We start from the raw sequence: 24,482 nt of genomic DNA on the forward strand, positions 1-24,482 counted from the left end.
TTGAATGTGTCAGCTCTCATCCACCTACATCCTAACCCATACAAAGTCCCGCTCACCTATCACCCTTGCCTTTGCCAACCTCCATTGGTTCTCCAAGCCTCGGCTCATTGATATTAAAACCCTTGCACTTATTTTAGAAGTCTTTATGTGGCCTCGCCCCATCCCACCTCTGGAACTTCCATTATGCTTACATTCCAGCCTGCAGCCTCTGCACTCCGGAGTCTGCACACCCACCCCCTCCTGCTGCACCAACGGTGGGAAAACTTCAGCCATCACAACCTTGCTCTCCAGAGCTCTCTTCCTAATCCCTTCTGATGACGATGATGAAGATGATGCCTTGCAACACCATTACCCACCTTCAAAAGCCTTGAAACCAATTTCTTTGGGCCTGCGTTCGATCAGTCACCTAACTGCTCCCCAGTTCTTGCCCGGTTTCTGCATTTCCTCCCTCTTCTGAAATACCTTGGGATGTTTTGTTACAGTAAAGGTGTTATATTGGTGGAAGTTGCTGTGTAGCCGTGTGTCTGCCGTGGTTCAGTGGTAGCACTCTTACCACTCCAGGGACTTGAGCACAAAACCTAGGCTGACGCTCCAGTGCAGTATTGAAGGAGTGCTGCACTGTCGGAGGTGCCGTCTTTCGGATGAGACGTTAAACTGAGGCCCCGTCTGCCCTCTCAGATGGATGTAAAAGATCCCAAGGCACTATTCGAAGAAGAGCAGGGGAGTTCTCCCCGGTGTTCTGGCCAATATTTATCCCTCAACCAACATCACTAAAACAGATAATCTGGTCATTGCTGTTTGTGGGATATTGCTGTGCGCAAATTGGCTGCCACGTTTCCTACATTACAACAGTGACGACACTTCAAAAGTATTTCATTGGTTGTAAAGCGCTTTGGGAGGTCCTGAGGTTGTGAAAGGCGCTATATAAATGCAAGTCTTTCTTTCTCTTATTGCTTCCCATTGTGTGAGAGAGATTTACCTCACCTGTCGTGGTGTTTATTTTATTCAGTGACTTTGTTTCGTTGACTCAATTTATCTTTAAAAGGTGGATTGAAAGTACTAATCTGAAGGTCACCGCCGTCTGCAACCTCCCGAAAAACGTCACCGGACAGAATGTGAAAGATGCCCCCTTTAAGAACTGCAAAGGCAACCTCCCTGAGAAAAGCAAAATCGCCTCGAGTAAAAGTAAAGCAAGCCCGAAGAGAGACAAGAACAAAAAAATCAACAAAAAGAAAGCAAAGCCACAACACAAAATACAGCAGAAGAACATAAAGAACAAATCGCAATAGACTTTACCAGACCTGGCGATCTACACAAGACTGAGCTGAATGGGGGTTGGGGGAGGACGGGGGTTGCTGACTGCATTTTAAATGGTTTGTGTTTATTTTCACCTCTTCTGAACTTAGAAATTACGGTCAATATATTAGCGGACGAATATTTAATGGGTTTGTATGACTTTCCTGTCTGGTGTTTTAAAGGAGGCTTGAACTTGTTTGAAATGAACAGTTGATAATAGTGACAACAGTAATTTCTGGGCTATGGTTATTTAGAGTTAAGGAATGGCTCTTTCCTTTTAAAGAGGGAGTCACGGCACCAGCAAGACCTCTATAAAAGGGAGGAGTCTCACCATTTATAAAGGTGGCAATGATCAAGGCCAACTGGAAGCAAGAATCTCTCTGGTTCCTATGTGCGGTGATGATGTAAATGCGCCCGCCAAGATTTCTTCTGTTCGAAAAGAAGCTTGACCAGAAATTCTGAATAGAGACAACCTTGACAAACGTATTTACAATATTGTTACACATGGTTATATGATCCCTCTTTATAAACCTCGATTATTACCCCATTAACAATCCCTTCACCAAAACCAACTTACATTATTCCTTTGGAGATGATGGACCCAGGATATTGTTCATCTCTAAATAGGTTTAATGACGTTCACGTAGCAGTTTGGCACAAAGGGCCCTCTATCGGTCATTTCTTCAAAAATATTTTTCTATTGCCCTCCTTTTCCAGCTGCATCCATGTTCCCCATCCAGGCTGAGAGGGGTTGACAGGAACCTAATCCCCAGCCAGCAGCCGTTTGGAGGTTTCAAAAAGACCAGAGTTTGAGTGATGTTAAACTTTTCCCCACCCTCTAACTTGTCATCTGCTCATTGGCCTTTGTCCTCTGACCTCTGCTCGTTGGCTTTTGCCCTATGTCCTCTGCCCATTGGCCTTTGCTCTCTGTCCTCTGCCCATTGGCATTTGCTCTCTGCCCCCTGCTCATTGACCTTTGTCCTCTGCCCATTGGCCTTTGCCCTCCATCCTCTGCTCATTGGCTTTTGCCCTCCATCCTCTGCTCATTGGCTTTTGCCTTCTGTCCTCTGCCCGTTGGCCTTTGCCGTCTGTTCTCTGCTCGTTGGCCTTTGCCCTCTGTCCTCTACCCATTGGCCTTTGCCCTCTGTCCTCTGCCCATTGGCCTTTGCCCTGTGTCCTCTGCTGATTGGCCTTTGCCGTCTGACCTCTGATCGTTGGCCTTTGCCCTCTGTCCTCTGCTCATTGCTGCTCTCTGATGGCTCAGCTGGGGTCAGGAATTCACCATATAAGGAACTGCGAGTACAAATCTATCCTCTACCACTCTGTGGTATGACACATTGACGTGCGAACGTACTGCACCAACCCATTTAAAAACATACCTGCAAATAAGTCCCAACTTTGTTTCATCTCTAGCTGCAGAGTTCGAAAGCTGGCCTTTTCTTTGCAAGTCTGATGTTTGCAAAGGATTTAAAGCATTATATAAGCTCAAACCTGCAAAAATGCCCTCCCACCCTCAAACTACCTGCTGTCTGACTGAGCTCACACCTCCAGCGGTGACTCCTCAGTCTCCTGAAGCCATTAAGGAAAAGTAGCATTCATGTCAGACCCTCTGAAGCCCAACATTCATTGTATCAAGAAGAGTTTAGCAACACCGTTGAATATTCTGAAAGGAACGCTCTGCAAATTTCAGCAGAACCATCTCAGAAGGGGTCAATATTAAGTCTCAGGAGGGGGAATATTGTCTGGAGAGCGGCTAGGAAAAAGCATTAGGAGTGTTCAAAATGCTACTGGATACTATACTGGCAGAGTTAGGGCTAATCTTCACTGAGCCAAATGGTCTTTTCTCATAGAAATGCCTTGGATTTGGCAGGATGGAGGCACCCAGAGAGCAATTGTGACCCACGCGCCAATAGATTATCCGAGTCTCATGGCTGTGCGCAAAATGTGTTCCCGGTCTCCCCTTGCTGCCACTTAGAACTGGACCCAATCTCGATCTCACGTACAAGGGCCAAAATATCAGTTGTTCCAGCACGAGATTCTCTTCTCAAGAGAAGCTGATCCTGTTGGAGCACGAATTGCTGAGACTTTCAACAGGACAAGTTCTAACAGCAAGATCCCCCGACGCTGAAATAGCCTCTCTTGTAGCTGCTCTGCTGATATTTCTGGCTGACAGCAGGGTTGGCTTGTGTTCTGCCTGATAGGATGGTCAGGTGAGATTGTGTTCTGCCTGATCGTAGGGTTGGTTTAGATCGAGTTGGGTTGGGTCAGGTTGGAATCTCCCTGATCGTACGCTCGGGTTGGGGACACATTTTAAATATACTTCATCAGGTGTAAGATTCAGCTGATCTGCTGTCTTATGATCAAAGCTGTTCCCCAGAAGCTTCCTCCAATCCCTCTTTGCCCTGTCTAACTTGAGGCTTTTCGATGGACCATCTTGCTAAACCACTTTGGAATACTCACTTGCTCCTGGTCTGCTTCTGCTCTGCTACCTGAACTCTCTGGCTGCCTGTATCCCCCTCCCTACTCTTCAGCTCCTGGTCCTCTGATCTCATGTTTTTCTGGATCTACTTCTTCCCCATCCCCTTTCTGTTTCCCAGTCTCTCCTCTCTCCAGCCCCCAGTCTCTCACCCCCCTCTGTCTTTGGCTCCCTACTCTTTGGGTCTCATTCCTAGTCTCCTCTCTCCAGCCCCCAGCTCTGTGTAGCATGTGGAACAGTCAGCAGCTCATGGCAATCAAATTTCCCAAACTCCACAATGCCTGATGGGGCAGGTCCTTGACGCATGCGATATTTGAATCCACTGTTTGAAGGCAGAGCTGCTGCTTCCGACATTGAAGTGCTGTTAAAAAAAAAATCATTTGCCTACCGTACAACAGTGATACACTTCAAAAATACTTAATTGTTGTGAAACCCTTTAGGACATCCTGAGGATGTGAAAGGCCCCTTCTTCCTTTCTTTCTTATCACTATCACTGCCAGTAATGAGGAAATTGGGTGTAAACCTGGTTAGTGATCTCTAGAATGTTATTCCTCACCTTACATGTGAGTCATAGAATTTTGGGGTTTGTTTTTCTGGAAAGTAAGGGGTTCATTTTTTTACCTAGGTCTTCATAGTCCATGAATTTTGCAGTATTCTATATACAATCCACTCTGATAGCTCAGTTGGGAAATGCCCAGTCTAGTATGGACCTGACCCAAACGACAACAACAACAACTTGCATTTATATAGCGCTTTTAATATAGTCAAACGTCCCAAGGAGCGTAATCAAACAAAATTTGAACACCGAGCCAAATAAGGAGATATTAGGACAGGTGACCAAAAGCTTGGTCAAAGAGGTAGGTTTTAAGGAGCGTTTTAAAGGAGGAGAGAGAGGTAGAGAGGCGGAGAGATTTAGGGAGGGGAATTCCAGAGCTTAGGGCCTAGATAGCTGAAGGCACGGCCGCCAAGGTTGGGGCGATGAACACTGGGGATGCGCAAGAGGCCAGAATTGGAGGAACGCTTCGATCTCGGAGGGTTGTAGGGCTGGAGGAGGTTACACAGATTGGGAGGGGAGTGGCCACGGAGGCATTTGAAAACAAGGATGAGAATTTTGAACAGGAACATCCCAGGATTGTTCCCTAGTCCGTGTCTAATCAGCCAATCTAAGCTGGGATGGTGACAAGGGATGCTACAGTTAAATTCAGCACCACTGGTTTAGGCAGAGTTCCTGTTCCTGATCACTAACCAGTGACCCCCCTACTCCCCATAATTGATGTCAACAGAGCAGGCTAGCTGGGAGGGAGATCCCTTTATCTACTTAGCGCCATTTTTCCCTGCAAGGAAACTTGAGGGTCTCCATGTGAGTGGACAGAACCTGACTTGGGAATCATTCCCTCCACAGTTGACGCTCAGTGTTGAAGCTCACACACAAAGAATGGTCAGTTGGGTGAGGGGTCAGAGAAGCCAACACAACCTGCGGACTATGCCCCGGTAAAGAATCATTGCCTTCGGGAGGGGAGAAAATTGGAGGGAAAACATTTGTGGAGTGAATTGGGGGAAACCAAATAGCCGGAGTTAGGTCTATATTACTTCTTATAAAATATGTATGCGCTGTATATTTTAACATGTTTCATCACATTGGAACCCTGGTAACACAGAACTGGTCAACCAAGAAATATTATACTTTGGATCCAGATCGCTGTAAAATGTGAGTAAATGGAGAATGGCCTTTTTATCCTGGGGTCAGGTATGTATTTATCTAGTCCCTACTGTAATAGTACTTGGTATACACAGAATAAAAAAGCATACCATTGCTTCATAACTTGAATCGTCTTTTGATTTGCTTCATCCAGAGTATTTTTCCCTATTTTTCTTTGTGTTCTTATTGTGGATTCTCCTTGAGACATTCTGTGAAAAAAATATTTTAAAGATCAGACGACAACGTGGGTTCACAGCGTTTTTAAAATTGCTTCCCTCCCTCCCTGCCCGCCTCATTCGCCTGATAACAGCGCCTCCTGATGCGGCACTGCGCTACCCAGAGCCGGTGTGGAGTTAGCCGCAGGTCGGCCTGTTGTACTTGTCGTGGTTATTATTGACCAAAATGGTGGTGCAGGAGAGCATCCATTAAGTTGCAGGAATCGAAATGTCCTATTTAGATAAACAAGCAGCACTGAAACAAAATTATTCACAAACTGTAAAGAACCTGTCTCTCCCCCTGAAATGAATAGGATCCACACTGCCCTTATATAAAAAAACAGGGAATAAAATGCAAATTTTTACTGGGGCCAAAAACAGACAATGACACAAGCCCTGATCTCATTAGCAGCACAGATCATAGAAGATGTCAGAGATGGAGTCAAATCAGAATCACGGTTTTGTCAACCCTCGTTGCCCACGACTTGTGAAAGCTTTTTCTTTTAGTACTTGCGTTTCGCACAGGAAATTTCAACCTGTGCAAAGCTGTGTTTAAATTTCCTGTGTGGGACCAGGAACATTGAAAAATTCTTCCTGCGGGTCACCAGCTGTTGGTTTGCAATAAGCTCGGGAATGTTGGAATGGGAGGAGTTTCATCGTCACTCCGATCTTGACGTGAAGCCAAGGTCAAGTGAGGATCACATTTTACTGCGATTCCACAGAAATGGATAGTCATGCTTTTGTTTTAAAAAAATCTGGACTGAAGGTGCTCCTGGCCGCTATCCGATCCATGCAGAGCGAAAAGGTCTTAGGTTCAGAGCTAGGGGAGTGGGACTAATTGGATAGTTCTTTCAAAGAGGCACGATGGGCTGAATGGCCACCTCTGTCAGAAAGGAATTCTGGTGAAAGGTCATCGACCTGAAACGTTAACTCTGTTTCTCTCTCCACAGATGCTGCCTGACCTGCTGAGTGTTTGCAGCATTTTTCTGTTTTTATTTCCGATTTCCAGCATCTGCAGTATCCCTGGACTGTGTTGAGTTAGTTCATCTCAGTTGGGGGAACATAAGGATGCTACAGTTGGCCTCAGTGCCCCTGGGCTGGGGAGGGGAAACTTAGCTAGGATTGCGGCCCCTGATAACTCCACAACGACCCCTGCGGGCACTGGATGAGGACAGGAATGGGTTTGGGGATAATGCCCCCTATCGATGAACAGCCTGGCAAGACTAACTGTCCAGGCTCAGACATGCAAAACGGTCATGTGGCTGAGATGCCGTGGAACGAGAACCCTGGTCTGAGTCAGCATCTTCAGGAGAGGAGAAGAGAAAAGGGGAAATTTAAAGAACAAAATCTTTGCTATTGCTGGGATTGAAATGATACAGTTGGCCACACATGGCTAACAGGGACGAACTGCAAGGCTCCCAGTTCTTTCAACCAGCATATTACCTTATAGCTTTAAACAAAACGCTGCACTTACAAAGCTGTTCTGTTAAATAATGAATAAATCCTGCCTATTGTTCCATAGCGAATTATATATTATTCATGGTTAATTTATAAAACAAAGCACCCAATTGAAGCAAAGCGGCAGTCAAGTGAGAAAGATCCAGAACAAAGTAAAAATAAAACGGGTTAAAGGGAAAAGAAAATCGAAAGGGAGTACTTTTTGTTTAGGGTTCTTCTACTTTTTCCAGACTAATAGGCTGTAAATGTTTTTGACAAGTTTTAAAAAGCACACCTAATAACCCTTGCTGCTTGTAATGAGGCTGCCTGCAATGCTCCTCATAATTAATGTAACTAGAATAGGCTAGCTGGGGGAGAAATCCCTTTGTCTCCTTATCGGCATTTTTCTCTGCAAGGAAACCTAAAGGTCTCCATGCCAGTGATACAGTTCAATTTTTTTTCTATAAAATGGACAAGTATTTTGAACAAAAATTTCCCCTCTCCCCAAGACTTTCCTTCCTCTTTAATGCATTAATACAAAAGCAAAATACTGCAGCTGCTGGAAATCTGAAATAAAAAGGCACTAGCCTGGCTCCTCCCATTTCTGAAACAAACTGCATATTTTCTTTTAAACCTTTTAGACGTTTTTACAGATATTATTTACGCGAAACGCCAAAAAAAAATTCAGACAAATAAACCCTGGAATGGGAGTCATTTTAAAAGTTACAGCACACGCCCTGCAAAGATTGAAATGACTGAGATGAAAGGCTCCCAACACTCAGCATGAGGCATCTAATAATTCTGACCCAGAACAGCCAAAATGTCACAACAACACTGAGTAATTCTAAAATATACCCTGAGCTGGACCAGATCCCCAGAGGGGCCAGTTTGTCCCATTGGGTCCGCCCCCAAAATCGCTAAGAGCCCAAACCCAAAGGAAAGAGAAAGCAAAGCCGCAGAGAAATAAGAAAAGGGAAGCCAAGAGAATTGCATCTCTTAATGTGTTTTTAGTGTAAACTAGGTGTGAGCAACTTGTTGTTGAAATACATCAACAATGGGCCAGGATTTGCTGTCAAAATAACGGTGAGGCTCATTATTTATGCGTAAATGGTACAGTGAGTTCAGGTGAGGGGCAGATGCGCGATTAAACGCCAATATCAAAAAGTTGCTGTCCGAGGTGCCGTTAGCTTCATGAAAACGGCATCTCGCTGCCTGCCTCACCGTTGAAATACATTGAACGGCGTGAAGTTATTGTATTTGCCCGGTAGATACGAACTAAACGCGCCACAGAAAGTCAAGTCAAGTCATTTCGAGTGTAAGTACCCATTTAATAACGTGATAAGTGTGAATTACTGCCAGTCAACCTCTCTGGCACTGAAAATTAACTATTACAAATATGGAGTCTCATTCCTTCTGGTTTTAATCGTTGTTGGAGATTTTAAAAATGTCAAATTTAAAATGGATAATTTTTTTGTTACTTTTTCTTTCTGTCTCTTTTCTCTCTCTGTCTATTAAGCCAATCTTTCCCTCTCTTTATATCTCTTCATGTACCTGATTTGACATTGAATTCACCCACTCCAATTTACACTTCCTGCTCAGTCCTTGCGCTGTTAATTTCACAATCCTTCAATCTGATTGGTTACGAGGTACACCGTTGCTTGCCCTGTTTGCCTCGCTGTGTAAAGGCGAGGAGCAGAGCAAGTTGCAATATAAGTGAGTTCACCTCAAGTGCCCAAACTTGACTTTTGGTTGGTTTAATGCATTTTACAAAGTGCCTGTTTTCTAGAGCAATGAATGTATCTGTTGTGTGAGATGCCACCATTTGAGTAAAGATTTTGACTTAATTTTAAATCATGCTGTGTAGCACTTGCCATCAAGGTGACCAACAGCGTAGCAAGCCATAATTGTCTTGAGGGAACTTGCTAGTAATCTTTTAAAAAATCTTTGCAGGGTGTGTGATGTAACTTTTAAAATGGCTGCCATTCCATGGTGTATTTGTCAGGATTTCTTTTTTGGTTTTTGCATAAATAATACCATTGTTTTATCTTACCTGTAACAACAAATACAAACTGGGAAGGTCCTAGATTCAATTGCTGGATGGGGCTGATCTCAGCCAGAGTGTTCAAAGGAGCACTGCAATTGGCCTCAGTGCCCTGGTACTAGCGAGGGAAAAACCAGCCAGTGACGCTACTGGGCATGTGTGAATGGAGTGTGAGGATAGGATGTATGGCCCTGTAGGTCAAAGAGCTGCTTTAACTGGCTGTCTAGACATACATTTTTTGAATATTCATTTGGATGAAGCAACGGAAGGCAGGCAGTGCCCATGAAACTGTACCCTAGCAGTGCACATGGAACTGTACCCTAGCAGTGCACATGGAACTGTACCCTTGCAGTGCACATGGAACTGTACCCTAGCAGTACACATGGAATTGTACCCTAGCAGTACACATGGAACTGTACCCTAACAGTACACATGGAACTGTATCCTAGCAGTGCCCATGGAACTGTACCCTAACAGTACACATGGAACTGTATGCTAGCAGTACACATGGAACTGTACCCTAGCAGTGCCCATGGAACTGACCCTAGCTGTGCCCATGGAACTGTACCCTAGCAGTACACATGGAACTGTACCCTAGCAGTACACATGGAACTGTACCCTAACAGTACACATGGAACTGTATCCTAGCAGTGCCCATGGAACTGTACCCTAGCAGTGCCCATGGAACTGTACCCTAGCAGTGCACATGGAACTGTACCCTAGCAGTACACATGGAACTATACCCTAGCAGTGCCCATGGAACTGACCCTAGCTGTGCCCATGGAACTGTACCCTAGCAGTACACATGGAACTGTACCCTAGCAGTACACATGGAACTGTACCTAACAGTACACATGGAACTGTATGCTAGCAGTACACATGGAACTGTACCCTAGCAGTACACATGGAACTATACCCTAGCAGTGCCCATGGAACTGACCCTAGCTGTGCCCATGGAACTGTACCCTAGCAGTACACATGGAACTGTATCCTAGCAGTGCCCATGGAACTGTACCCTAGCAGTGCCCATGGAACTGTACCCTAGCAGTGCCCATGGAACTGTACCCTAGCAGTGCCCATGGAACTGTACTCTAGCAGTGCCCATGGAACTGTACCCTAAAGTGCCTATGGTACTGACCCTAGCAATGCTCCTGGAACTGTACCCTAGCAGTGCCCATGGAACTGTACCCTAACAGTGCCCATGGTACTGACCCTAGCAATGCTCCTGGAACTGTACCCTAGCAGTGCCCATGAAACTGTACCCTAGCAGTGCACATGGAACTGTACCCTAACAGTACACATGGAACTGTACCCTAACAATACACATGGAACTGTACCCTTACAGTGCCCATGGAACTGTACCCTAGTAGTGCACATGGAACTGTACCCTAGCAGTACACATGGAACTGTACCCTAGCAGTACACATGGAACTGTACCCTAGCAGTGCCCATGGAACTGTACCCTAACAGTGCCCATGGTACTGACCCTAGCAATGCTCCTGGAACTGTACCCTAGCTCTGCCCATGGAACTGTACTCTAGCAGTGCCCATGGAACTGTACTCTAGCAATGCTCCTGGAACTGTACTCTAGCAGTGCCCATGGAACTGTACTCTAGCAGTGCCCATGGAACTGTACTCTAGCAGTGCCCATGGAACTGTACCCTAACAGTGCCCATGGTACTGACCTTGCAATGCTCCTGGAACTGTACCCTAGCTCTGCCCATGGAACTGTACCCTAGCATGAAGCACCACCTTCAGGAGAGGAGGGGAAAATAATTGAAAATAACCAAACCTCTGGGATTGGAGTGCAAACCTAGCCCCGATTAATGGAGTGAAAGTCGCCTCTGTCCACTGGCTTTAAGAGTCCTAAGTGGGTAATTTCCATCTAGTCCCTTTTCCCTCAAGGTACAAATCTGCCCCTAATTACATAGAATTACATAGAATTTACAGCACAGAAACAGGCCATTCGGCCCAACTGGTCTGTGCCGGTGTTTATGCTCCACACGAGTCTCCTCCCACCCTGCTTCATCTAATCCTGTCTGCATTTCCTTCTATTCCTTTCTCCCTCATGTGTTTATCTAGCTTCCCCTTAAATGCATCTGTGCTATTCGCCTCAACTATGCCTTGTGGTAGCGAGTTCCACATTCTCACCATTCTTTGGTAAAGAAGTTTCTCCTGAATTCTTTATTGGATCTATTAGTGACTGTCTTATATTTATGGCCCCCTAGTTTTGGTCTCCCCCACAAGTGGAAACATCTTCTCTACGTTTACCCTATCAAACCCTTTCATAATTTTAACGACCTCGATTAGGTCACCCCTCAGCCTTCTCTTTTCTAGGGAAAAGAGCCCCAGCCTGTTCAGTCTTTCCTGATAGTTAGAGCCTCTCAGTTCTGGTATCTTCCAACTCCCCATCGTTAATTAGAGATCTTGGGGGTGACGTTGGCAATGTCACTCAAACGGGCAGATGGATTGTTGGTGTCAGAGATGGAAACAATGTCACACCAGCGCAGTAGGGGATGCTCCTCTGAATTTGGGGTTGAATAGGGTGAGAGGGGGGGAGGAGTTTGCTCTGCTCCTGGGTCTATCTTTCAACAATAACCTTTATTCTTTGACCAAACACGTCTACACAACGTTGTTGTCAGCTGTCCGCTTTCCGCGCAAGTTGGCGTTTTTGCGTCACTATTCGTGATGTTAGCGGCAGGGGTGTTGGGCTGGAAATGAGCAGAGTGTAAAATGGGCTGTCGATTCATTATCTGCCTGTTGACCAATTTCACGGCCAGCATCTCTAATGAACAACGAGGAGTTGATGGCCGATCGTAACTCTATGGACTGGCTCGGGACTGGGTGGAGTTGGATAATGCGCCATAAAAAGCGTCAAAAATCAAAATTTGTTCAGACGTCCCCAGACACCCCCGGGAAATAAATTTTGCACATTTCCCTTCAAAAGTTTAAATCCACCACTCTAAAAAAAATTGCGTGCTTCAGTTTTTTCTGCCCATAACACAGTTGATGGCTATAGCTGCAGGTTAATTCATGACACATTTATATCCCACTGCACTTCCATTGTAACTACTTCTTTTCAAATGTCATATGTGAGGCCATTGGGTTTCAGTTTTCACACAAAACAAAACAACCTTAATTATAGAATGTGGTCCAAAAACACAAACAAAGATCCTGAAATCCAATGTAATAAAAAGGCATTCAACTTAAGTCACCTTAAAGCAGTGGCCTTGGTCATTGACCTTTATTAAGAGTTGTTTTAAAATTGTTCGTTGTTTGTTGAGTTATTAATTTTTTGGAGGTTCTGCCAGCTTTTTTGACGCTGTTTGTCGGCTTTTCTGAGTTTCGTTAGGTTGGCGTATAGGATACAAAAACTGTCCAAAACAGTATAAAGCCACGTCTTAATTCATAAGTGTCATGGTGATTCAGAGGATTGTGATACTGTGGAACTCCCTTCCCCAGAGAGCGGTGGAGGCAGGGTCATTGAATATTTTTAAGGCTGAGTTAGATAGATTCCTGATTAACAAGGGAGTCAAAGGTTATAGTAGGTAGACGGGAAAGTAGGGTTGAGGTCACAATCAGATCAGCCATGATCTTATCAAATGGCAGTGCAGGCTCGAGGGGCCGAATGGCCTACTCCTGCTCTTAATTCGTATGTTCATATGCTCGTACGTATAAGGCATTTTGTGAGGCAGACAGTTTCAGGTAGTGTATATACTAATAGATTTATTTTCTGTGTGAGCACTTATCTAGAAAATGTGCTACATTCACACTTAGATTCCGAGTACAAAAATACATTTACAAACAGCGACAGGAGGGCCTCACTTCATGTCTTTTTAAAAATTCGTTCACGGGATGTGGGCATCGCTGGCGAGGCCAGCATTTATTGCCCATCTCTAATTGCCCTTGAGAAGGTGGTGGTGAGCCGCCTCCTTAAACCGCTGCAGTCCGTGTGGTGAAGGTTCTCCCACAGTGCTGTTGGGAAAGGAGTTCCAGGATTTTGACCCAGCGACAATGAAGGAACGGCGATATATTTCCAAGTAGGGATGGTGTGTGACTTGGAGGGGAACGTACAGGTGGTGTTGTTCCCATATACCTGCTGCCCTTGTCCTTCTGGTGGTAGAGGTCGTGGGTTTGGGAGGTGCTGTCGAAGAAGCCTTGGCGAGTTGCTGCAGTGCATCCTGTGGATGGTACACACTTCAGCCACAGTGTGCCGGTGGTGAAGGGAGTGAATGTTTAGGGTGGTGGATGGGGTGCCAATCAAGCAGGCTGCTTTGTCCTGTATGGTGTCGAGCTTCTTGAGTGTTGTTGGAGCTGCACTCATCCAGGCAAGTGGAGAGTATTCCATCACATTCCTGACTTGTGCCTTGTAGATGTTGGAAAGGCTTTGGGGAGTCAGGAGGTGAGTCACTCACCACAGAATACCCAGCCTCTGACCTGCTCTTGTAGCCACAGTATTTATATGGCTGGTCCAGTTAAGTTTCTGGTCAATGGTGACCCCCAGGATATTGATGGTGGGGGATTCGGCGATGGTAATGCTGTTGAATGTCAAGGGGAGGTAGTTAGACTCTCTCTTGTTGGAGATGGTCATTGCCTGGCACTTGAATGTTACTTGCCACTTATCAGCCCAAGCCTAGATGTTGTCCAGGTCTTGCTGCATGCAAGCACGGACTGCTTCATTATCTGAGGGGTTGCGAATGGAACTGAACACTGTGCAATCATCAGCGAACATCCCCACTTCTGACCTTATGATGGAGGGAACGTCATTGATGAAGCAGCTGAAGATGGTTGGGCCTAGGACACTGCCCTGAGGAACTCCTGCAGCAATGTCCTGGGGCTGAGATGATTGGCCTACAGCAACCACTACCATCTTCCTTTGTGCTAGGTATGACTCCAGCCACTGGAGAGTTTTCCTCCGATTCCCATTGACTTCAATTTTACTAGGGCTCCTTGGTGCCACACTCGGTCAAATGCTGCCTTGATGTCAAGGGCAGTCACTCTCACCCCACCTCTGGAATTCAGCTCTTTTGTCCATGTTTGGACCAAAGCTGTAATGAGGTCTGGAGTCGAGTGGTCCTGGCGGAACCCAAACTGAGCATCGGTGAGCAGGTTATTGGTGAGTAAGTGCCGCTTGATAGCACTGTCGACGACACCTTCCATCACTTTGCTGATGATTGAGAGTAGACTGATGGGGCGGTATTTGGCCAGATTGGATTTGTCCTGCTTTTTGTGGACAGGACATACCTGGGCAATTTTCCACATTGTTGGGTAGATGCCAGTGTTGTAGCTGTTCCCCATCTTGCCCTTGTAACAGTTGCACCATCCTCAATTCATCCTTCAGCACATAGTCTTGGACACTAGAATGTGCAAGTCTGAGACACTCCATCTCGGACATATTTTTGCTATGGAGGACCAGCAAGTTTTGGGCTGACCAAAGGGCATCTTTCACCAGATTGATGGTTTGGCAGCAGCAGTTGATGTTTATCTCAGTTTGTGCCCACAGGTACAGTCCATAGAGCATAGGAGCTGCCAGAGATAACCCTAAAAAAAATGTCATCTTCCTCCAGACTTTCTTTGCATGAAGGATATGACATCACCAGCCATGCAACATCTCCATGCTTGTTTGAAGGATCTAGTGATGAGGCATTCTACCAAATGACTTTGGCAGTCTGCTGAGGGAACCTTCCAACTCGACCCACCACCTCTTTCTTTGGGAGGTTCTGTGTGGATCACTGTTTGCCATGTGGTGAAAGGTAAGAATTTCTCCATTTAGGAGAGGTGGTACGGGAAACTCTGACTGAAGGGAGCGTCCCATGGCAGTGTGACCAGACCAATCCTCCTCAACACTGGGAGCAGATGGAACCTCCTTACATACCAATACTTGGTGTTTATGTACCCACAGCTACACACAATGGTGGTTCTCAGGAACGAGGCAATATTTGGTAAGCTTTTCCTCCTTTCCTGCATTACAACAGTAACTACACTTCAAAAGTACTTCAATTGGCTGTAAAGAGCTTTAGGATGCCCTGAGGTCATGAAAGGCGCTATTTAAATGCAAGTTCTATCTTTCTTTCTTGACCCAGAGATTCAAACATAATGTCTCTCAGGAGGAGGTCCAGTTTAGGTCTTCAGATAAAGTGGAAGATGATGGGGCATGGGACAAACCTACGCCACACACATAGCACCGAGAACACCTCACGTCTGGTCATTGACTGCTGCTCCCTCACACACCCTGCTTTTCTCTAACTACGGTTATTCTCTCCTCTGCAACTTCTGGATTGTTCGACGCTGACACTGGATACCTTAAATGCAAAACGTCCCCTTGCCCAGCGCTACCATCCCTCATCTCGATGAATACGACCTCTTCCCTCCTTTAGACTCTTCTTTTGAAATTGTGGCCAGACTGGTCTCTTCAGAGTTGTAACCTCTTTCAGTTACCACTGAGTGAAAAGGTTGCCACGTTCTGATCTGGAACTCCTTGAATAACTTCCATTAATAAATCAAACCCTCCAATGCACATTCATTGAGCTTTTTCAAATTTGTTGTTTTAAAATTGGAAGTCAATCACTTGATTTAGGCAAATTAGCATGAATCATAGGATCATAAAGCATAGGAGGCCATTCAGCCCATCATGCCTGTGCCGGCTCTTTGAAAGAGCTATCCAATTAGTTCCATTCCCCTGCTCTTTCCCCATAGCCCTGGAAATGTTTTCCCTTCAAGTATTTATCCAATTCCCTTTTGAAAGTTACTATTGAATCTGCTTCCACCGCCCTTTCAGGCAGAGCATTCCAGATCATCACAACTCGCTGCGTAAAAAAAATTCTCATTTCCCCTCTATTTCTTTTGCCAAATACCTTAAATCTGTATCCTCTGGTTACCGACCCTGCTGTCACTGGAAACAGTCTCTCCTTATTTGCTCTATCAAAACCTTTCATGATTTTGAACACCTCTATTAAATCTCCTCTTAACCTTCTCTGCTCTAAGGAGAACAATTATACTGCCTTGGCAGTGAAAGACAAAAAATTATGATTACAATACAATACAGACCACATTTCAATGACTCAATGTTACGTATTCCATTCAAAGATGCATTAATGAAAAGATGCATGTTTTGACCAACACCAATGAAAAGACTCAACATTTTTAAATATATTGCTGGAATGAAAATAGTGCTTGAAAAAAAAATCCTTAATCATGGCAAATAGGTAGCTGGGGTGTCCCTACGAATGGCTGCAGTGTCCCTGGGCTAGGGAGCAGAAAGATCAACCAAGGCACTAGCTCCTGATCACAATCCAATGACACCTGCTTGAAAGTGCATGTGTGGGGGATTCTGGGTGAGGACATCATCAAGCACAAGGGGAACAATTATGAAATCAGGGGTGTGAAGGAGAAGTAAAACTGGGCATCACCAGCATCAATGTAGAAGCATGCCCCATGCTTACAGGTTATGTTGCTGAGTGTATGGGCAAGGAACAGGAGGCAGCCAAGGACGGAGAGGTGACCATGTTGGTGCAGGAGAAGCCATTGCAGGTGTGCTGGCTATGTTAGAACAGGCAGGATTGGAACCATTTAAGAGTTGATGCCATGGAAGAGAGGAGTTGGAGGAGGAGGTTTGTTTACTTGAGGCTGAAGACTATGGAGAAGTTGAGGTGGGATAACGCATCATGGCTGCAGTCACACACACCATATCATTGGTGACTTTAACCAGGGCATTGTCAGTGCTGATGGTGGGGCAGATACTGTACTGAAGAGATTCATACAGAAAATGGTGAGGGCGTGTGTGTGGAGTTGAGGGGAAACGATGCTTTCTAGAAATTTAAGAAAGACTTGCATTTATACAGCACCTTTCATGACCTCAGGACGTCCCAAAGCGTTTTACAGCCAATGAAGTACTTTTTGAAGTCTAGTCACTGTTGTAATGTAGGAAATGTGACAGCCAATTTGCGCACAGCAAGCTCCCACAAACAGCAATGTGATAATGACCAGATAATCTGTTTTAGTGATGTTGGTTGAGGGATAAATATTGGCCAGGACATCGGGGAGAACTCACCTGCTCTTCTTCAAAATAGTGCCATGGGATCAGACGGGGCCTTAATTTAACGTCTCATCCAAAAGGCAGCAGCTCCAACAATGCAGCACTCCCTCGGTGCTGCACTGGACTGTCAGCCTAGATTTTATGCTCAAGTCTTTGGTGTGGGACTTGAAACCACAGCTTTCTGACCTCAGGGGTGAGAATGTTACCCATTGAACCAAAACTGACACACTTAGAAAAGAAAGGTTGGGAAAGGACAATAAATGGAGAAGGTGGAGGGACCATCTGAGGAGAGGTGCTGACAGCAGTTTTGAAGGGGAAGAAAACAGTGTTGAGTGGTTGGAGTAGTTGACTATTGAGCCCAGGGGAGATAGTTGAGTGGTTACGAGTTGTTTGCGGAAGAATTGGGGAAAAATACAATAAAAACCTGCTTTAAAAATAAATATCTGTTCGGGAATCCAAGCTTTTATCTTCCCATTAAACCCTTGGCCTGGGCCTTTGTACTGAAAGTGCCAGATGCTATGCAGATGTATTTGGAGAGTTACACAGCTGGAGTAAAACAAATAGTATCGCTGAAATATGTGTGAATTAACTTGTAAGATTTGGAAGGGGAAGCAGTTGAGAAAATAGTACATTGTTTGGGGAATAAAGTGGAGAGCTGAGGGAAGTCTCAGGCTGGGCATTGCTGAGATGTCGCATTATCGATTGTCACCGGCGAGGGGGATAATTTTAAATACCTACCACACAGTATCTGCGATCCTTTGTCAAATATCTTCTGGAAGTCCATGTAGACAACATCCATAGATGCTCCCTTACCCACCATGCTAATGACATCCTCAAAAGATGAGTGTTCCCTATTTAACAATGGCCACTGTATTGCGTGACTTGCTTTGCGCTGTTTTGATATTATGATAAGGCAGTCTATAAAATACCATATTATGTGTTTTTAAGTATGTAATTAGAACCAAAGATTAATTTTTCCTCTCTTTAAATTGTTGTAAATGTCCTGCTTCTTGGGTCTCCCAGGCCATGCACCATTCTGTAGCTGAGAGGGAGATTAATCAAGCCGATCCCAAGTCTCACCTATTGCCTCCATATAAATATATTGCTATGAGAGAGAGTTGCCCAACCTGGAGAATTGAACACTTTCCCAATTTCTGCAACACCGCCCAATATGGCATTAATTGTGGAGTAAAATTCCCTCTACCATTCTCTGACAATGTGTTTTAACCCCAACCTCACAACAGCATCCCCAACTGCACCAGTGTGAACCTTCCAATTGTCCATCCCAGTAACAGGGAGTGCTGAATGTGATGCTGGGTGCCAAGAGGGCCAATCTGTTACATTGCTTAGCATTGACATCTTGTATCATAATGAACATCAGAAAAATATACAGATTCATTGAATTTGCTTTGTACAGATACAAAAATGCCTCAAATGCAAACCTCCTTTTCTTCTAGTTCTTGAACATGGTGTTGCCTCCCCAATCTGTGCCCATCTCTCCCCCAACTCCGTGTTTGCCTTTGTTGCATTGGGACATTTTACTACGTTAAGGACACCATATAAATGCAAGTTATTGTTGTTGTCACTTCCAGACTCGACTATTCTAATGCTCTCCTGGCCGGCCTCCCATCCTCCACTCTCTATAAATTTCAGCTCATCCAAAACTCTGCCGCTACTATCTTAACCTGCACCAAGTCCCTCTCACCCATCACCCCTTTGCTTTGGTCCCATTCTTACGAACTTACATTTGCTCCAGATCCCCCAGTGCCTCAAATTTAAAATTCTCATCCTTGTGTTCACATCCCTTAATGGCCTCATCCCTCCCTACCTCTTTAACCTTCTCCTGCCCTACAATCCTTCAGGAACTTTGTATTTCTCCAACTCAGGCCTTTTGTCTATCCCACATCCCTTCATCCCACCATTGGCGGCCATGCCTTTAGCCATCTAGGTTCTAAGCTCTGGAATTCCCTGCCTAAACCTCTCATAGGAACATAGGAACAGGAGTAGGCCATTTAGCCCCTCGAGCCTGTTCCGCCATTCAATGAGATCATGGCTGATCTGTGACCTAACTCCATATACCCACCTTAGCCCCATAGCCCTTAATACCTTTGGTTAACAAAAATCTATCAATCTCAGATTTAAAATTAACAATTGAGCTAGCATCAACTGTTATTTGTAGAAGAGAGTTCCAAACTTCAACCACCCTTTGCGTGTAGAAGTGTTTCCTAACTTCACTCCTCAAAGTCCTGGCTCGAATTTTTAGGCTATGTCCCCTTGTCCTAGACTCCCCAATCAGCGGGAATAGTTTCTCTCTATCTACCCTATCACTTCCCCTTAATATCTTGAAAACTTCCATCAAATCACCCCTTAATCTTCTAAATTCCAGGGAATACAACCCTCGTTAATTAACCCTTGGAGTCCAGGTCTCATTCTAGTAAATCTACGCTGCACTCCTTCCAGGCCAATATATCCTTCCTAAGCTGTGGTGTCCAGAACTGAACACTTTACTCCAGGTGTGGTCTAACCCCAGCATTGTATAGCTGTAGCATAACTTCTACCCCCTTGTACTCTAGTCCTTTAGATATAAAGGCCAGCATTCCATTAGCCTTTTTGATTATTTTCTGTACCTGTCCATGACATTTTAATGATCTATGTACATGGCCCCCTAAGTCTCTTTGAACCTTCGCTGTTTCGAGCTTTTCACCATTTTGAAAGTACTCTGATCTATCCTTTTTAGGTCCAAAGTGGATGACCTCACACTTGCCTACATTGAAATCCATTTGCTACAGTTTTGCCTATTCACTTAATCTATTAATATCTCTCCGTAATTTTATGCTTCCATCTGCACTGCTTACAATGCTGCCTATCTTTGTGTCATCGGCAAACTTGGATATGTCACTATCCTGTCATCTAAGTCGCTAATAAATAAAGTGAATAGATGAGGCCCCAACACAGATCCCTGTGGGACACCACTAGTCACATTCTGCCAATTTGAGTACCTGCCCATTATCCCGACTCTCTGTCTCCTGCCGCTCAGCCAATTTCCTAACCAGGTCAATAATTTGCCCTCAATTCCATGAGCTTCAACTTTAGCTAACAGTCTCTTATGATGGACTTTATCAAATGCCTTCTGGAAGTCCATATAAACAACATCCATAGACATTCCACTGTCCACTACTTTCGTCACCTCTTCATAAAATTCAGTCAGGTCTCTGTCTCTCCACCTCTCTCTCTCCTTTAAGACCCTCCTTAAAGCCCATCTCTTTGACCAGGCTTTTAGTCATCCCTTTTAATATCTCTTTCTTTGGCTCAGTGTAGTTTTTTGTCTGTTTATGCTTCTGTGAAGTGCATTGGAACTATTTTTATATTAAAGGCGATATATAAAAATGTTTGTACTGCTGCTTCTGACATTGAAATGATTTCGCCCCCCCCCCCCAGAATTGGAAACTCTGGCATCAATTCATTCTGTTATACCCACGGGGTATGGTAGCATAATGGTTATGTTACTGGGCTAGTAATCCAGGGGCCTGGACTAATAATCCCACCACCGCAGCTGGGGAATTTAAATTCAGTTAAATAAAATAAAAATCTGGAATGAAAAGCTAGTATCAGTAATGGTGATTGCAAAGCTTGTAAAAATTGTTGTAAAAACCCATCTGGTTCACTAACGTCCTTTAGGGAAGGAAACCTGCCGTCCTTACCCGGTCTGGCTTATATGTGACTCCAGACCCACAGCAATATGGTTGATTCTTAACTGCCCTCTGAAATGGCCTAGCAAGCCACTCAGTTGTACAATCCTGCTACCTTCGCTGCATGGACTGCAGTGGTTGAAGGCGGCAGCTCACCATCACTTTCTCAAGGGCAATTAGGGATGGGCAATAAACGCTGGCCTTGCCCGTGATGTCCACATCCCATGAATGAATTTAAAAAAGTATAGAAAGAGTACACTGTGAAGACTACAGGAACAACCTTCTCCAGCCCCATCCTCATCCTCATCATTGATGGTTTTAAAGCAATACTACAAGGTGAAGTCCTATCACAGGTTTATCCTAAAGCTTTTGGTATGAAAAATATGGCCTGGGTGTAATTTTAAAATCATTTGTATGTGTTTTCAAATGTTTGCCACAAATTGGACTATTATCCCAGCGAGGCCTACCAGTTTGCAGCATATCCGAGCTCAGGGGTGATAGAACTTTACTTGGACTTGATTGCCAAGCTCCCAGCACCCCCTACTGCTCGTTGCTTTTAGTGCAATAGCAGGGAGTGCTGGGCCTATTTTGATTGACCAATAAGAGTGACACAGAGGCTCCAGTGTCACCTGAAAAGAATCAGCACAAGTGCCCCTTTAAGGCATCATTGATATAACAGATATATGGTCTAATCAAACTAACACACTTTAATAAAGCAACAAAAGACCAGAAGTAACTTAACCAATCAAATGGCAATATTATTGTTATTGGTGTATTATTGGTTTGTCAGCTGTGGTTCAGATGGGAGCATTCTTGCCTCTGATTGGGTTCAAGTCCGACTCCAGAGGCTTGAGCACAAAATCTAGGCTGACACCCCAGTGCAGTACTGAGGGAGTGCTGCACTGTTGGAGGTGCCATCCTTCAGATGAGATGTTAAACTGAAGCTCCATCTGCCCCGTATGGTGGAGGTAAACGATCGCACTATTGGAAGAAGAGCAGGGGAGTTCTCCCCGTTGTCCTGGCCAATGCTTATCCCTCAACCAACATCACTAAAACAGATTATCTGGTCATTATCATATTGCTGTTTGTGGGATCTTGCTGTGCGCGAATTGGCTGCTGCATTTCCAACATTACAACAGTGACTACACTTCAAAAGTACTTCATTGGCTGTAAAACGCTTTGGGACGTCCTGAGCTTGTGAAAGGTGCTACATAAATGCAAGTTCATTCTTTTAGAAGACACTCTATACCCTGCGGTGCCCATCGGTCATGGAAGGCCTCAAGTGTACCAGTGGATGCTGCATGCTCCATGGACAATACCGTGGAAGAGAGACAGGCAGCCAGAGTGACCCTTCCCATGGGCCGCACCTATCCCTGGACCTGTAAATCGCCATCTTGGCCAGGCCCAGGAGCAGACCCACGAGGAGGTCCTCCTACTCACCGGCCTCCCCTCTATACCAGTTGGCCGAAGATCAGGAGCGTGGGACTAAAGCGTGACCAGAAGTTGAGGAGCAGCCCCCTCAAATAACTGAATAGGGACTTCAGCCTCTTGCTCTCCATGTACACGTGGAAACCAGAAACGTCCAGGCTGCAGAAGTCACAAGCGTCCTGCGAATCCATGAAGATACTTAAAAATTCAGAGTGCTGGGCCTATTTTGATGGACCAAAAAGGGTGACACAGGGTTACCCCAGGGGCACCAAATAAGAATCAGCATAAGTGCCCCTTTTAGGGCACCACTAAAATAAGAAAGAATCATATGGTCCACTCAAACTAAAAAAAGTTCAACATCAGCAACAAAGTCCCAACAAAAGCAAAAGGAACTTTCCCAACCAAACCGCAATGTTGTGTATAAGACACTCTCTACCCTGCGGTGCCCACCGGTCGCAAGAGGTCTCCAGCCTACCGACCGACATCGCAGGTTCCCTCTCTCAAGGCCACCCAGGCACAGAGAGTACAGTGGAAAAGAGGTGAGCAGCCAGGGAGATCCCTTCCCTCCCCACCCCACAGGCCGTGCCCATCATGGACCTGTAAATCACCATCTCGGCTAGGCCCACTGGGAGGCTCTCCGACCCCAACCCCCGCACCCTCCGCACCGGGTGGCCAAAGATCAGGAGCGGAGGGCAGAGGTACATCCAAAAGTTGAGATGTAACCTCTCGCACTCCACGTACACACGAAACATGGATTCTTCCACGCCGCAAAAATCACAAGCGGCCTGAGAACCCGTGAAGGTACTCAAACATTCAGAGAGTGCCGGGAGCTGCGGCTAATCCAAGAACAACAACAACCTGCATTTATATAGAGCCTTTAACGTGGTAAAATCTCCCAAGGCGCTTCACAGGAGTGTTATCAAACAAAATTTCACATCGAGCCACATAAGGAGGTATTAGGACAGTGCACAAAAGCCTGGTCAAAGAGGTAGGTTTTAAGGAGCATCTTAAAGGAGGATAGAGAGGTAGAGAGGTTTAGGGAGGGAATTCCAGAGCTTAGGGCTTAGGTAGCTGAAGGCACGGCCACCTATGGTGGAGCGAATAAAATCAGGGATGCACAAGAGGCAAGAATTGGAGGAGCGCAGAGATCTCGGAGGGTTGTAGGGCTGGAGGAGGTTACAGAGATAGGGAGGGGCGAGGCCATGGTGGGATTTGAAAACAAGGATGAGAGTTTTAAAATCGAGGTGTTCCCAGACCGGGAGCCAACTTAGGTCAGCGAGCACAAGGGGTGATGGTTGAACGGGACTTGGTGCGAGTTAGGATACGGGCAGCAGAGTTTTGGATGAGCTCAAGTTTATGGAGGGTGGAAGCTGGGAGGCCGGCCAGGAGAGCATTGGAATAGACAGTCTGGAAGTAACAAAGGCATGGATGAGGGTTTCCGCAGCAGATGAGCTGAGGCAGGGGCGGAGACAGGCGATGATACAGAGGTGGAAGTAGGCGGTCTTGGTGATGGAGCGGATATGTGGTCGGAACCTCATCTCGGGGTCAAATAGGACGCCAAGGTTGAGAATGGTCTGGTTCAGCCTCAGACAGTGGCCAGGGAGTGGGATGGAGTCGGTGGCTAGGGAATGGAGTTTCCAGCAGGGACCGAAGACAATGGCTTCGGTCTTCCCACTGTTTAGTTAGAGGAAATTTTTGCTCATCCAGTACTGGATGTCGGACAAGCAATGTAACAAATGAGAGACAGTGGAAGATTATAATTTAGCTCAAAACTGCAGGAATATGGTGGATCTGGCAGCCCCAATTGAAGGTGGAGGACATTTGCTTTTAAATTATACAGGGCTGCCTTTTTTATATATATGACTACTTGGGGATAATGCCAATATTGGGCCTCATTCTGCAGCATTCCTTTAAAAAAAATGATACAGTCTGCTCTTAATTCAAAGTCACATCAGTCAAAATATCTGATTACTTAAATCTTTTTAGCAGTAAATTTCCAGTTTGTTGCGTTATTTATATTGCTTAATTCAATTTTTTTTGGCACAAAAAACTACAAATGATCATGAAGTTGCAATAGTGCATTAATTCTGATGGACTACATCTCCCAGGGTGCTTTACAACCCCAGCAGCACGTTACCTATTCAGTACTAGCACTTTCCATTGGTT

At 45.3% G+C, this 24,482-nt stretch overlaps 1 protein-coding gene across 1 annotated transcript in view; it reads left to right on the forward strand.

Annotated features, from left to right (window-relative positions):
• LOC137305724 (chondroadherin-like protein) overlaps positions 1–5,560 on the forward strand; it is a 30,508-nt gene extending 24,948 nt beyond the window's left edge. The window contains exon 4 of the mRNA XM_067974658.1: positions 1,046–5,560. Coding sequence (XP_067830759.1) covers positions 1,046–1,289 — 244 coding nt within the window. The 3' untranslated portion in view covers positions 1,290–5,560. The remainder of the gene's footprint in view (positions 1–1,045) is intronic.
• Positions 5,561–24,482: the final 18,922 nt, after the last annotated feature.

The sequence above is a fragment of the Heptranchias perlo genome, chromosome 40 (assembly GCF_035084215.1).
Source record: "Heptranchias perlo isolate sHepPer1 chromosome 40, sHepPer1.hap1, whole genome shotgun sequence".
Lineage (NCBI taxonomy): Eukaryota > Metazoa > Chordata > Chondrichthyes > Hexanchiformes > Hexanchidae > Heptranchias > Heptranchias perlo.